Source organism: Chelonoidis abingdonii, chromosome 2, assembly GCF_003597395.2.
Source record: "Chelonoidis abingdonii isolate Lonesome George chromosome 2, CheloAbing_2.0, whole genome shotgun sequence".
In the NCBI taxonomy this organism is placed as follows: Eukaryota; Metazoa; Chordata; order Testudines; family Testudinidae; genus Chelonoidis; species Chelonoidis abingdonii.
The window spans coordinates 176,746,423-176,763,221 of record NC_133770.1 but is presented as its reverse complement, the minus strand read 5'-3'; the positions used below and the strand labels follow the sequence as shown (position 1 = coordinate 176,763,221).

General features: G+C 39.1%; 1 protein-coding gene across 1 annotated transcript in view; it reads right to left on the bottom strand.

The window, feature by feature from the left end:
• Positions 1 to 16,799, bottom strand: part of EXOC2 (exocyst complex component 2) — a 195,337-nt gene that overhangs the window by 122,050 nt on the left and 56,488 nt on the right. Inside the window, exon 7 of the mRNA XM_032798411.2 lies at positions 2,704 to 2,784. Within this exon, the coding sequence (XP_032654302.1) occupies positions 2,704 to 2,784 (81 nt within the window). The remainder of the gene's footprint in view (positions 1 to 2,703; positions 2,785 to 16,799) is intronic.

Below are 16,799 nucleotides of genomic sequence, written 5' to 3'. Positions count from 1 at the left end.
AAAATCTTTCTTTTGTCAGGATAGCCGTTTCTACTACATGTGATTTAATGTAAAATAGTTTAATTCATTAAGAAAAAACCCACAACATAATATCTAACTGGACACAAATACTGACTCTGGATAAAGTTTGATTTTTTCCAAATGCCTATCTATTATATTTTTATATATATATAAAGAAAATCACTGTTTTATTTTAAATCACAACTTACTTATACATTCATTTAATAGTAAAGCAATTAGTCATTTATTATTTTCTGGTAACTATAGTTATAATCACAAGGCATTTTTCCCTTACACATAAGGAAGCTTCTTTAAAAGGTGACTAACAACTGCAGAATTGCACATGGATATTGGTCTTTAGTTTAAAAGAAACCATAACTCAATTTCTTGAAGAAATAATATGCTTTATTAATCCTTAGCACAATTTTAATGTACTTGCATTTCTTTTCAGTGGATTATTTTTAATTAATTTTTGAGAAATATCAAATTTCTATGCAAGAAAAAGTTTATCTTTTTAGTTACACAAACTGAAAAGTTAATCATTGTCCTTTGTTTATGACCTATTACAAAATCTCCTGTAATACTTAAGAGTGCATCACCTCCAACGTTACGTTAGACCCCTGGTGTTCTTAACCATTAAAAACACTGGCATATTTCAGACTGCTCGGCAGACTCATGTTTAAAAGGAGTTGGTGTACCTTATAAACACATTTTTTTCTCCAAAGGGTTAAGCTTCAAACAATCCTCACATCTTGACCTCTGAATAAAGACCTATGCCTGTAATGCTGAAGTCAATGGGATTTTTGTCACTGACTTCAATGGGTGCCGAACAAAGCCCTATGCTGAAGAAATGTACTTAAGAAAGGTCTATCAGACACTCTGTCCATAAGTGCTTCTGTCCATAAGTGGTTCTTACCAAAAAGTAAAGTACTGACTACTTATCAGTTTTCCTTCTCTGACAAGTTGGGAAATAAAAAACCATATGTGGACAGAAGAAAATGACGATCAGGTAGATACCATACCAATAAAAGGAAATCAACTTTTAAAAATATACTGAATTTTTTTAAGCTATCATTCTTGATTAAACCCATCCCTTTGCACAGTATAATACACGATTTTATATGTAAATATAAAGTTCTGCAAATAAGCTATTATTCTCTTTCTTTTTTAAAGCCCAGGCCCTGGCCCATGCAGCGTCTTCCATCATGACTTGCTCACCTTCACAGGGACAGAAAAGCCACCAATCCTTTTGCACAAGAAAGCAAAAGCCAATATCATTCTGAAGTGGCTGGCACAAGCTATTCTAAAAAGCTTGCTTGCAAAAGATGGACTGCATTACTTGCATACAGATTTCAACTCCACTTGCTAAACCAGAGAATGATCATAGAACCTATTGTTAATCTGAGGTCTGCCACAAGCAGTCCATGAGAGGATACATGAATTAGTCTAAATACAGGATACTTTTGCTGTGTTCTTTTACTATTTTTACATTTTTAACATTTATTTTGGTCAAAAGGAAAAAAGCTTGCACTGACTTTACATGTGGCTAGGTGTAAAATATATGGCATTGTAGGGTGTGCCTAAAATTTTGGCACATTTATGTTTTCCTACGTTTATCATTTTGCTTGTATTAAAAAAAAACCCAAACACCAAAACAGATGTGTGGACACAAACTGTTCAGATAGTAAATTGCAAATACCAGGTTTTGCATGGCCAAGGGAAAAAAAAAAAAAACTACCTGCAAAACTGCATGTATAACAGTGTACATGAAATGTGCTATTACAGAGCCTGGGTGGAGGCCCTTTTGAAAAACTATTCCCGCGCCCCCTACCCACACTATCATTGTGTATTCACACACAAGAGTATACTGACCAAAAAAAAAAAAAAAAAAATCTACTTCCATGTCACTTTTCTGATTCATACAGCACATTTAGGCTCTCAGACATTGAGTCAGTTATCTGGATGTCATTCCCTGCTTATTGATACAGCACTAAGGGAAACATCCCTTCCTCTGTGAAAAAAATCACAGTGAAACAAAGTAAAAGTATCTTGGCACAAGTCCAAAAATTAGGAACTGTAACTTTTGTGATCTGGTGAAGCATGTACCAAGCAAGAGAAATGTAAATACTCTCTCCCAACTTAATCATACAATATGAGGAATACTTTAACAGAAAGAGGTTATGGAATTTTCAAAAGCGCCTACATGACTTCGGCGTACCAGTCTCACTGTGGTCTGAATGACTGAATATCATATAAAAAATGTATTGTAAATAAATCTTACTAGTGTAAACACTATTTCCAGTGGCAGTTCTCTATTTTTCTTCTGCCACTGCTTTAATGTATTGCATTTAATTTCACTCATTGTCCTAGATACACATTTATTTTTCAGAACGTTTTTGTGTATACTTTTTAAAACCAAGGTTTGTCACTTTAGAAGCAGGAAAACAATATTTACCTTAAAAGTCTCCCCTTCTTCCCCACTGTTAACCATAAATCTGATCCTGTACCTACTGAAGTTCATGGCAAAGTTCCCATGGATTTCAATGGATGCAGCATCAGGTCCCAAAAATCATCACTATGCAAGAATAAATGCCAGGACAAAACTTACTGTTTTCTACTGTGTAACAAATTCCAAGAAATATATTAAAGCTTTCATAAAGTCTGAAGTCCATAAATAGTTGCTGGTGGGAGGACAAAACTTACTGTTCAGTACATTCTCCAGTTTTTGCGTCATGGATCCTTCTACTTTTTCCGTTCCGTCCGCTTCCAGTTTTTGATGGATTGCTGGAATAAAATGTCTAGTTAAAATGCAGACCATTTAAATCGATGGGAATACCTTATATCATCGTGACACTTTAAAACAGCTTCTCAAATTTTTTTTATTAAGTGCTATATTTCTTGCTAGACACAAGCAGCTCAAACGTTATGAGGCACCATGGTCTAGTGGGCCACAGGGCGAAGAGCCAGATACTCCGAAATTCTAATTGTTATTTTGCCACTGTGTGACATTACACAAATCACTTATCTCCTGGTCTCAGTTTTCCCCTCCAAGGATAATGTTATAAAATATTATTAATTTTGTATAGTATTTTGAAAATATAAATAACACATAAATGCTATATGTTACCATGACACTGGAAAGTAGTTTGTAGGTGTGACCCTAACAGCATCCCAATGCAAGAGGCTCACTGATATCTAGTAATGAGTTTCAGCTCGCCTGACCAGTTCAGAGTACCCCAATTCATTAATATTATAATCTGTATCTCGTGTGTGTTTTGTGAAAACTAGCAACATACTGATTACTAACATTCTTGTGCGGTGTATATACGGTAAGTTCCTAAGGGACCATACAAATATGAAGGAAATGTGGAACTAAAATGTGTTTACCAGACAAGGCTGGGGCGAGGGTGAACAGGTTTCTCTCAGACAAAAGACAGGCTAACACTTCCAGCCAGGTGTCACCACAGGTGATTAGCAATCACATGTCAAGTGGTCATTCATTTGCACTGGAGAAGGCAGGAACAGATCAATTTGCATTTTAGCAAACACCAGCAGGGGAAGAAACCGGCATGGAACTTCTTTCACCCCAGATTCCATGTCTCCTTCCTCAGAGATTGAACAAACTTTATTAGGGGGTGGGGGACGTGGCAGGGGTAACCTTCAGAAGAATCAATTTCAAAGGTTCACTGGACTATAAAAGAGAGGAGCAAAGAACCTCAAGTTATCTTTCACCTAAGACGACAAAGGAACCAAGTATTTTGTGCTAGATTCTGACGGGGGGAGGGGGAGGAAGTGGGGTTAGCCATCTTGCTGGAAGGAAGTGTGGTAAGAGTCTTACCTTGAACCAAGACTGTAGTTTTGTTAAGTTTCTAGAAAGCACTTTTAATTGCTTATAACCAATTCTAACTCTATCCTTTATACCTGAACTCATTTAAAATCCCATCTCCTTTTGTTCATAAACTTGTTTTACTTTTAATCTAAATCAACCCAGTGCTGTGCTTCAACTAAAGTGATAAGATGTGCATTCTGTCTCTTCAGAGAAGCAAACAAACCTTATTTTTCCTCTGAATGATCCATGAAAGAGGCTAGACATTGCAGAGCGTACAGTTTGGGAAAATTCAGGACTGGGGGTCATCTTGCCAGGTGTAACCAAGCCTGGCATATACCAGAGCAAGGCTAGGATGTAACAAGTGGGCTGCTAGAATCAGAGTAGCTGACCAGAGCTGCTTAACACACAGATACTCAGCGCCTGCTTGACTCCTGGCTGTTAGTGTCAGGGCTGTGAGGTTGGATGACTAGTAATAGGTGCCTATATAAGACAAAGTACTGAATATCAGGACTGTTCTTTTAAAATCAGGACATCTGGTCACTGTAGCTGTGAGCACAGCAGCAGAGCATTTAAGGCACCCAGGTTTACAGGCTGTGGAGACACAACCATTCAGTGGGCTGGACTGCACCCCAGAACATGACAATAGAGAGAAGCCACAGTTATATTATAATTAAGGCTAAGATTTTGTCATAATTATTTTTAGTAAAAGTCACGGAGAGGTCACAGGTAATAAACAAAAATTCACGGAAGCCGTGATCTGTCTGTGACTTTTGCTGCTTGTCTCCATCGTTTCCCGCATCACCGTGGTGGCTGGGAGCTGTGGGATGACCATATTTCCCAAAGAGAAAATGGGACACCCCAGCCGCTCACGCAAGGCGTTCCCCTCTCCCCGTGCAAGGCTTTTGCCTGTCACTGGAACCCTGAGGAGGGCCCCCTCAGGAGTCTGTCACCTGTCACTGGAACTTTGCAAGGGGCCCCCTGTCACTTGTTGCTGCTGTTGCCTGTCACTGGAACCCTGCCAGGGCCTCACTGGCTGTCAGCTCCAGAGTCCTTCAGCCCCGAAGCTGAAGCAAAAAATGTCATGGAGGTCTCTGGAATTTGGATTCCATGACTTCCATGACCTCTGTGTCATAAATGTAGACTTAATTATAATTAGAGCTGTCAAGAGATTAAAAAAAAATCGCGATTAATTGCACCGTTAAACAATAACAGAATACCATTTATTTAAATACTTTTGGATGTTTGCCACATTTTTAAATATATTGATTTTAATTTCAACACAAAATACGAAGTGTATAGTGCTCATTTATATTTATTTTTAATTATGAATATTTGCACTGTAAAAATAAAAGAAATAGTATTTTTCAATTCACTTAATACAAGTACTGTAGTGCAAGCTCTTTATCACAAAAGTTGAATTTACAAATGTAGAATTATGTACAAAAAATAACTACATTAAAAAAAAATATAAAACTTCAGAGCCTACAAGTCCACTCAGTCCTATATTTCTTGTTCAGTCAGTTGCTCAAACAAGTTTGTTTACATGTGCAGGAGACAATGCTGCCCACTTCTTGTTTACAATGTCACCTGAAAGTGAGAACAGACGTTTGGCATGGCGTTGCAAGATACATCTCTATCTCGCTATAACGCAACCCGATATAACACGGGTTTGCGTATAGCGCGGTAGCAACAGGGCTCCGGCGGCGCTTTAAAGGGTCTGTGGCTCTGGCTGCTACGGGGCTGTGGCAGCGGGGCTCCACCAGCGATTTAAAAAGCCTGGGGCTCCCCACAGCAGCTGGAGCCCAGAGCTCTTTAAATCACTGCCGGAGCCCTGCCGCCCCTACCCCGATATAACAGGGTTTCACCTATAACATGGTAGGGATTTTTGGCTCCCCATGACCGCGTTATAGCAGGGTAGAGTGTATTAACATGCCAGATGCGCTAAAGATTTCTGTGTCCCTTCATGCTTCAACCACAATTCCAGAGGACATGCATCCATGCTGATGATGGGTTCTGCTCAATAATGATCCAAAGCAGAACAGACTGATGCGTGTTCATGTTCATTATCTGAGTCAGATGTCACCAGCAGATGGTTGCTTTTCTTTTTTGGTGGTTCGGGTTCTGTACTTTTTGCATCAGTCTTTTAAGACTTCTGCTAGCATGCTCCACATCTCGTCCTTCTCAGATTTTAAAAGGTACTTCAGATTATTAATTCTTGGGTTGAGTGCTCAGTTATCTTTAGAAATCTCACATTGGTACCTTCTTTGCGTTTTGTGAAATCTGCAGTGAAAATGTTCTTAAAATGAACAACATGCTGAGTCATTAGCCGAAACTGCTATAACATGAAATATATGGCATAATGCAGGTTAAATACAGAGCAGGAGACATACAATTCTCCACCAAGGAGTTCAGTCACAAATTTAATTAACACCTTTTTTTAACAAGTTTCATCAGCATGGAAGCATGTTCTCCAGAAGGCTGGCCATAGCATAAAGGGGCATAAGAACGTTTAGCATATCTGGCATGTAAATATCTTGCAATCCCAGCTACAAAAGTACAATTCAAATGCCTGTTCTCACTTTCAAGTGACATTGTAAATAAGAAGTGTACAGCATTATCTCCTGTAAATGTAAACAAATTGGTTTGTCTTAGCGATTGGCTGAACATGAAGTAGGACTGAGTGGACCTGTGGGCTCTAAAGATTTACATTGTTTTGTTTTTGAGTGCAGTTATGTAACAAAAAAAAAAATTATTTGTAAGATGCACTTTTGTGACAAAGAGATTGCACTACAGTACTTGTATGAGGTGAATTAAAAATACTATGTCTTTTATTATTTTACAGTGCAAATATTTGTTATAAAAATAATATGAAGTGAGCACTGTACACTTCGTATTCTCTGTTGTAATTCAAATCAATATATTTGAAAATGTAGAAAAATATCCAAAATATTTGATAAATTTCAATTTCAAGTCTTGTTTAACAGTGTGATTAAAACTGTGATTAATCACGATTAATTTTTTTAATTAATTGCAAGAGTTAACTGAGATTAATCAACAGCCCTAATTAAAATAGTACCTAAAAACATCAAAAATGCTATTTTGGGTCAGACCAAACCTAGTACCCTGTCTCTGACAGTGGCTAGTACCAGAGCTTCAGCTGTAGTGTATAGAACAGTGCTATTGGAGTGATCCAATCATCTTCCCCTCCCAGCTTCTCGCAGTCAGAGCTTTAGAGTCGCCCCAAGCATAGAGTTGCATCCCTGACCATTTTGACTACTAGTTCTTGAGAGAATTATCCTCTATATTCCCAGACAAAAAACTACAATAAAAGGGAGTTAAGATTGAGAGTATGTACCAGTAATTTAAGGATATAAAAGATTACAAAGATGCTGAATTATCCCAAAGTCAATTATAAATCCAGAGTTAAAGTCAAACGTCATGTTAAAATATGCAAATACACAGTTGGAGCACCCACACAACTGTAACTCTGCCCTGCAGTGACACCACGCATTAACCATTTGATTAAAATTAAGACATTTTGGTGTTTTTGGTCCCAGACTATATGAAACCGATTTTTAAAAGACCTGTTTTTCCCCTAATTGTGTTATTACAGGGCAGAGAAGACTGTTTGGGTTGCTCAACTGTGTAACAAGTTATGAAACGCTGCTGTGTGATATTGCCAATGATTTCAAAATATCTAGTATCAGTGGGCACAGTGCTATTAATTTTTGAAAAATTAGAGAAACAGTTGGGAGAGATGGGTGACAGTGCCTGGCATCTAGTTAGCAGAGCTAAAGCTTCAACTATCTCTGTAACCATCTTAAGATGAAAGAACTTGTTGATGGCAGCCATTAATTCCTTCCAGCATAACAATAACCCAACTCAGCTCAGCCCATCTTCCTAATAGTTTCAAGTGTTGACACACTAAATGACTTACCTCCCATATAAAAAGAAAAAAAAAAAAGAAAGGGTTGGAGGAGAGGGGGAAGAGACGAGATAAGATAATAGGGCAGGGGTTCTCAAACTGGGGTCAAGACCCCTCAGGGGGTTGTGAGGTTATTACATGGGAAGTCGTGAGCTGTCAGCCTCCACCCCAAACCCCGCTTTGCCTTCAGCATTTATAATGGTGTTAAATATATAAACAAATGTTTTTAATTTACAAGGGGGGGTCACACTCAGAGGCTTGCTATGTGAAAGGGGGTCACCAATACGATAGTTTGAGAACCACTGGAATAAGGCATACCCACAACCCTTGGCATGGGGGAGGGAGAATGGAAGATCCTGGTATTGGGGGCTTTGGGGAGTTGCAAATAGTTCCTGAAATAGAGAGGGGGTGGACAGGTGGCATACAGGAAGCTTGTGAGGAAGAATGAAAGAATGCAAAGAACCTGTAGTGTGGGCAGTGGTGAGCTTGGCATACAGGAGCAACAAAGTGTGTGACCTTTTACCTATCTGAACACTCAAGAGATAACCTAAAAATGGTATAAATTTAAACTTCTAGCATATTTGGGATACAATTACTAAAAATTGTATCAGTCCAAATGCTTAAACCACTTTTCAAAATGAGACTGGACAATTATGGTGTCACCAATAAAGAGAGTTCTATTGTCCAAGAATTGGTGTGAACTACTGACCAGTGTCTAACACCTGATACATTTTCCTTTAGAGTCACTGCCCTACCAGCTTCTAACTCTTTAAGTGCTTTGGAACACTGCAGACTTGATCCTGCTCATTCCTTTGTCAGCTTTAAACCGGTATACTTTTGGCTGTGTCTACACTGCCCTGCAGTTTGGACTACAATGGTGTGAATAGCCATGCACACCAAAATGCTGTGCCATCATGCCCCCATGTGGATGCTGCAGGTGCAAATTACAAGGTTCCTAGTTCACAGTAATGGAGTCCTGTTTGAAGAGGACTACATTAATGTAACCTAGGAACCTTTTAATTCACACCCATTGTATCCACATGGGAGCATTAAAGCACAGCATTTCAGTGTGCACTGCCATTCAGACCCCCATAGTCTGATCTGCAGGGCAGTTTAGACAAGCCCTTTATTGTCTTCAGTGGAGTTATTCCTGATTTTACACTGATATGAGATGAGAATCAAGCACTATGAGTTTGGAATGTACTACAGATAAAATTATATTCTAAGTTTAAAATTGCTTGTTTGCAGTGTATTGAACAGTATACCAAAAAAATCAATCAACTTATTTGGATTACACTTAGTAACTACATCCTACAGTGCAGTGGTTCCCAATCTGAGGTCCACGAATAGGGTCCTACCAAATTCACAGTCCATTTTGGTCAATTTCATGGTCATAGAATTTTAAAAATAATAAATTTCATGATTTCAACTATTTAAATCTGAAATTTCACGGTGTTGTAATTGTAGGGATCCTGATCCAATGAGGAATTGTGGGGCAGTCACATGGTTATTGTAGCGAGATTTGTGGTACTGCTACCCTTACTTCTGCACTGCTGCTGGTGGCGGCGCTGCCTTCAGAGCTGGGAAGCCGGAGAGCAGTGGCTGCTGGCATGGAGCCCAGCTCTGAAGGCAGTAGCGCAGAAGTAAGGATGGGATGGGATGGTATCACCACCCTTACTTCTGCGCTGCTGCCTTCAGAGCTGGGCCCTTGGCCAATAGCCACCGCCCTACAGCCACCCAGCTCTGAAGGCAGCGCTGAACTGAGGGTAGCAACACCGCAACCCTCCTAAAATAACCATGCGACCCCCTGCAACTCCCTTTTGGGTCAAGACCCCCAATTTGAGAAACACTGGTCTCCCCCATGAAATCTGTAAAGTGTACTATAGTGTAAAAGCACACAAAAGACCAAAGACCAGATTTTACAGCCTATGACACGTTTTTCATGGCTGTAAATTTGGTAGGGCTCTACCCCATAACCCATGCGTTGTCTGCAGAGCAGAAGCAGGAGATTTATAGAAAGCTGCTGGTCTGCCGTGGTCTCATTTCCAGTAAGAGAAGCAGAAATGACAGATGAGATTAAATGAAAGGGAAATGGAGATAGTACAATTAGCCTTTTTTTTCTTTTCTTTTTTTTTAACTTTTTAAAATTAGGGACAGTTAAAAATATATATACACATTTTCCTGGCATTACTTTTCCATGTAACTCAATTCCTGTAGTTGCCACTAGGAGGCTATGTGATCATGAATGGGAAAGCAGGTGATCTTTGAAACCACAAACAGGAAGGTGAGTGGCCATAAAACAATGTCTAGATGAAGATACAGTCCACATTATGAAAGTGTTTGAGACCCCTTGCTACAGAGTACCCAGACTTTGAAATTGTTGGACCTGTGGCTCTGTAAAAGCTGTCACACAACTGCATTTTAAAAGCTGTGGAGGTAAGAGAAGAGAGGAAATCTATAAGGTATAAAGTGTTTTGTCAGGGTGTTAAGAGATTCTAGAGTAGAGGGAAAGTGTTGTCTGGAGTAAGTGAGATAATGGTGACTGTTTACCTACATACCGGTTAGTATTTTTGTTTGGACTAGTTTTGTACAACGAGTCCAGCTAAATTACCTTAAACTCACTGAACACGGTGTACATAAAAATAACTTCTCTATGCACACTCAAACTGGTAGAGAATACAACATATTACACATGCACAACACACACCTTCACTTTCCATATACAGAAACCATCCAACAGTATTTTCAGATTTAGCTATATGTCTATTCCTCATTGAGAACAATGCACATACTAATTTTAGGTTCAAGATTCAATGCAAAAAGCTTCTGAAGGATTTATTAAAATGGTGATTTAAATCATGTTTTCATTATAAAGTAACTCAAAAACAGTGAAACATTTTCTTCATACACAGAGGCTGGATGCTCAAAAGCCTAGGAAAAGAAGAAGTGCTATCTGGATAAACTGGACTTCTTGCCTGCCACACAACAACAACAAAGAAACTCAAGAATGGGCTAAAGTGACACCATGCAAACAAGAGCAGTCAAAGTAGATGCCAATAAAAGGGATTAGGCCTCACTAATAAGAGGCTCCAGAAAAAATCCAAAATCTTTCAGGAAAAAAATATCTTTTTTCCTGGTTTCCCCTGGTTCCCCCAATGCCTGATATGGAAAAATTAGAACTTTGGGGGGAAATGGAAAATAAATTTTCATGTGAAAAAATGTGTCTCTGAATGAACAAAGAATTATTAGAGTAATATATAAAATATTATTACTAATGAATTTCAGTCCTTCCAAATGCTTTCTAATAAGTATGTCAAATGAAGTTACTTTATTTCAAAACTTACAGTATTAGGCAATTACAATTCCTGTAAACTGTAGGCCTATATACTGTATATATCTATGTAATCCTCTGGGGCATATTATTACAGCCCCCCAGTCAGTACAGTACAAAGATGCTACCATTTTTACTAGCAAGCAGGAGTGAAGTTTAGTGTGGTGACAACATGAGCAGGAAGAGAGAAGTTGCTGTCCTCCTGACAGGCCCCCAGGGAGCAGCTCACTCATCCTATCTCAGCAGATTAGAAGGTTGACACCCTGTGTCTTGCTGGGGAACAAACGAACAGACTACTGTCTGCTTCTGTAGAGCCAGTGGGGCAGAGGCCTGTGCCTGCAAGGCACTGGAAGAGAATCTTGAGGAGCTAGAATGGATCCTGTCTCAGAGTCCTGACCCTGACATCCACCAGAGGAACCAACACCACCAAGCACTGAGAAGCTCTTGTTTTTTCCTTTTTCCTCAGCAAAGATGATGTGACTGTCTTCTAACATGTAGAAGTATTTCCAAGCTGGAAGTAATTCAGGCAAAAAAAGGACCTGTGTTTTGCAAATACTGCCAAATGAAATATGCCTTTCCATATGCCACTAGAATGACCATACACACCCTAGCATGCAAGAAGTATCCTGCAGTCATTAAAAGTGGAAATGAAGGTCAAGAAGACGTGTGAGATAGACAACATGGACATTGGTTGCATTTGCAACAAACATTCTTGATCCAGAAGTCCTTCTGCTTCTGTGAAATCTTCATCTGGAAGTGTTGTACACTCAGGTGTCCACTCTTCAGTCATCAGGAAAATACAGGCATCTGAACCAACGATATCCAAAAGACTCCCAACAATGATTGTATGCAGTGTAGTTGTAGCTATGTCAGTCCCAGGATATTAGAGAGACAATGCAGGTGGGGTGTTAACAGACCATTCTATTTTGAATGGTTCCTTACAATATGTGCTAACTATTTAAGGTAAAAAATCTGTTCCACCTTGCATTTTGCTGTGAGGCTGGGAGTTCCTTTCCCAGACCTGAAGATGACCTTTGTGTGGCTTGAAAGCTTGTCTCTCTCACCAACACAAGTTGGTCCAATAAAAGACATTACCTCCCAACAATGACTTCATTTATAGACAAGATGACACCTGAATATCAACAAAAAAGACTGATAAAGCAAGACTGACATATGCTTCTGGTATTCCAGTGTCAGTCACTGAAAACAGTTATTGACAGGCAGCATTTAAATTATTAAGACCATCATACCAGTTACCAAGCAAACATTTTTGAGCAAGCCTCTTCTACAGTCAGAATATGAACATGCAATTCAACCTGTGCAAGAAAAAAAATAAATCAGTGAAGCACTTTGTCTGGCAGTACTTACATATGGGTAGACAAATGTAGGGGTGGAAGGGGAAGGAATCAAACTTTGTAATAACACCACTTTAGGAGAAAACAGACAAACTGCAAAGTATATTAGGAGAGAAATATGTGAAGTACTAGAGAAGAGTGGAAATGGGAAAGTATTTGCTCCACTGACTGACAATGCCAGTAATATGAAGGCAGAATGGGACAACATAATAGACAAATATCCCCATATAACTGTAAAAGGATATGTTTTTCGTTGCCTAAACCTGCTTATTAATGATTTCATGCAGTTGTGCACATTGGAAGAGATCTATAAAAAAAAGCAAAAGAAATTATAAAATATGTGACAACTACTCATATTCTTTAAGAAGAAGCAAAAAGAAAAAAGTATTGTAAAAATAAAATGGTAACACTGCACGTTTCTAACAAAACAAAATGGGAATTGTGGGGATGTCATTTGAAAATATATTAAAACAAAGAAGCTGTTCAAGAAAGAGTGATGACTGAAGATCTTAAAAGTGTACAACACACTGTACTTCAGGAGGACACCTTCTGGGTTCACCTGCAGAACACTCTGAAGATTCTGCAACTAACTGCTTCTTCAATCACTGTATCTGAATCAGACAAAGCACTTCTGTCAGACATTCCTCAAGTTATGACAAAGATAAAGTCAACTGTATCGAAAATCTAAGATCATCTCCACATACAAGTCAGGAAGATGTAAAAGTGAAGGACTTTATATGTAGATGGGAAGAATTCTGCTGTAAACCAATATATGCTACTGCAAAACACTTAGATCCAAGGTTCAAAGGTAGTTATGTTAGTGATGATAGCATTGTTACATCACGACTGGATTACTAAAAAAACTACACATTTAGGACTAGATTTTGGATAAGCATAAGAACATAAGAATGGCCATACTGGGTCAGACCAAAAGTCCATCTAGCCCAGCATCCTGTCTGCCGACAGTGGCCAATGCCAGGTGCCCCAGAGGTTGTGAACCTAACAGGTAATGATCAAGTGATCTCTCTCCTGCCATCTATCTCCATCCTCTGACAAACAGAGGCTAAGGACACCATTCCTTCGCCATCCTGGCTAATAGCCATTAATGGACTTAACCTCCATGAATTTATCTAGTTCTCTTTTAAACCCTGTTATAGTCCTAGCCTTCACAATCTCTCCAGGCAAGGAGTTCCACAGGTTGACTGTGCGTAGTGTGAAGCATTTTCAATGTTGCAGAATACAGAACCTCTTCAGGTATTTGATCCCAGAGTACAATCTGGAAATCCGTCAAGCACACTGCTCCTACAACACAGTGGCAAGGCCTCTGTACAGCACAACCATTGACTCCTTTTGCTTCTCATCTGCTTCAGAGCCCTCCATCTTCTGAAGCATGAGAAAGACACAGGTCAATGTTTGGAAATATACACACAAACTCAAGAAACACGATAACGTGAAAGAGTTTGTTTCATGCCGTGCATATCCTCAGTTTAATGAAACAGATGAGGATCATAGTGGAAGTTCAGAATCAGAAGCTGTTAATTTTTGAGAGAAAGATTCTGATTAGAAAAGTCACAAGAAAAAACTTGAGCTATGGTAGCATTTCCAAGAGGAAATTGATAATTAAACTGTTTAAGTTATACTTGTTTATTTATATGATAGCTAGATTTGCCTACAAATATGACATTATATATAATGATAATACACTACTAAAGAGTCTGATATTCACTATAAAATCTGGATATATACCGATATTTACTGCAGATCCTTAATGTTGTACTATGTTAACCACACTATAATGAATATATATTAATTAGAGCTGTCAATTAATTGCATTTAACTCATGCGATTACCTCAAAAAAATTAATTGCAATTAATCACAGTTAAGCAATAGAATATCAATTGAAATTTATTAAAATGTGTGGATTTTTTCTACATTTTTAAATATATCAATTTCAGTCACAACACAGAATACAAAGTGTACAAGGCTCACTTTATATTATTTTTATTACAAATATTTGCACTGTAAAAATGATAAAATAAATAGTATTTTTCAATTTACGTCATACAAGTACTGGAGTGCAATCTCTTTATCATGAAAATGCAAGTTACAAATGTAGGTTTTTTGTTACATAACTACACTCAAAAACAAACCAATGTAAAACTTTAGAGCAAGGGTTGGCAACCTTTCAGAAGTGCTGTGCCGAGTCTTCCTTTATTCACTCTGATTTAAGGTTTCGCATGCCAGTAATAATTTTAACGTTTTTAGGTCTCTTTCTATAAGTCTATAATATATAACTAAACTATTGCTGTATGTAAAGTAAATAAGATTTTTAAAAGGTTTAAGAAGCTTCATTTAAAATTAAATTAAAATGCAGAGCCCCCATACAGGTGGCCAGGACCCGGGCAGTGCGAGTGCCGTTGAAAATCAGCTCATGTGCCGCCTTCAGCACCCGTGCCATAGGTTGGCTACCCCTGCTTTAGAGCCTAGAAGTTCACTCAGTCCTACTTCTTGTTCAGACAACCCCTAAGAGAAACAAATTTGTTTACATTTACGGGAGATAATGCTGTCCACTTCTCAATTATAACGTCACTTGAAAGTGAGACGAGGCATTCACATGGCACTGTTGTAGCTGGCGTCACAAGATATTTACATGCCAGATACACTAAAGATCCATATGCCTCTTCATGCTTCGGCCACTGTTCCAGAGGACATACTTCCATGCTGATGACACACGCGTTAATTAAATTTGTGACTGAACAACTTGGGGGAGAATTGTATGTGCCCTGCTGTTTTACCTGAATTCTGCCATATATTTCATGTTATAGCAGTCTCAGATGGTGACCCAGCACATGTTGTTCGTTTTAAGAACACTTTCACTGCAGATTTGACATATGCAAAAAAGATACCAATGTGAAATTTTTAAGATAGTTACAGCACTCGACCCAAGATTCAAGAATCTGAAGTGCCAATCTTCTTGTTGTTTTCTTTGCTGGGCTGCATCCTTGGCTGCCTGTTCTCTTTTGTAGGCTGCCAGTTTGATTTGTTCTTCTTTTTCTTTCCACTCAACCTCTTTTTCTCTTTTTTCCAGTTGTCGCCGGTGATCTGCTTCTTTGATTTGTTCCTCTGCATCCAGTTTTGCTCTTTCTTGTTTCAGGGCATCCTTAGGTTATGTCTGGGTTCCTGCTTCTTGTGTTTGGGCGTGACCCTCTTGGTTGGTTCTTGTCTGACTGCTGGCTCCTCTTTTGTCTTCCTGGCGGTCCTACCCAGCAACCACGTCTGCCCATTGTTTTTTTTTTATTTCTACGCTACCTTTATTCAATATGAAGATTAATTAGTCAACCACTTATTTACCTGTGTGATGTTGTTTGTGGAATATTGACTCCCAATAGGGGAGTGCTCATGTCTTCCAAAGACCTCTTTTGTCCACGTTTTATGATTCATCGTGCTCTAAAATGCAGCCAGATGAGACAGACAGGAAACGAGGAAAAAAATCATCTCCATGGCAATCACTTTATTTAACCAACCGACTTTCTCTACTAGCTGAAAAGCCCTAGCCAGAGAAAGACAACATATAACCTACTACCTTACTGGGCTTCTGGATTCTTACCTTTCCCACTTCGCGTGCACCAGTAGGTTACCATAAGAAAATTTACAATGTACTCAGATTTGACAATATCGACTCAATGCAGAAACGTGCCAAAGACCACTCCAGCATTATAATACCAGCTTCGATCTGACCTGCTGCCCTACCCGAGCCACATTCACGTGTCAATACTGGCTCTACTTCCTGTTCCAAAAGAGCCGCTGGGATCCTCACGACTCGCGCGCCTAACTGCCGTTCATCCACAACCAACTGGACACAAATCCTCCATCCCTGTCTCTCCTCGTTACTCTCAATCCCGACTTTAAACCCTCTACGCAACAAAGTGACACTCGCACAACACGCAGACATCGACCATCAACCCAGAAGACAAAACTAGTATAACCTCCATGCATAATGAGAGATAGATATATACCATGAGACACATATATACTGTTGACTATAACCTCCGTTGAATGCAAAACAGATCGGCCATTTAACAATCCCACACCGGCTAGTTCGACCCCTGAATGGCTGCCACTAGCTCATGCTCACACCTGCCCCTCCGTAGAATCATAACACGCACAAGGAATTCTGCCTTCCTTCGCTTCCTGTCTAGACCCTACCCATAGGATACTCTTACACGAGGTCTTAAAAAGAACCTTATTATATTAAAGAAGAGAGAACCTCTAATGCATGAACCCCTGCTCTCTGCATCATACGTGCATACTCCAGGGCTAACCTGCTTACTATCACTCTCTTCGTCGCTCGTCTCTGC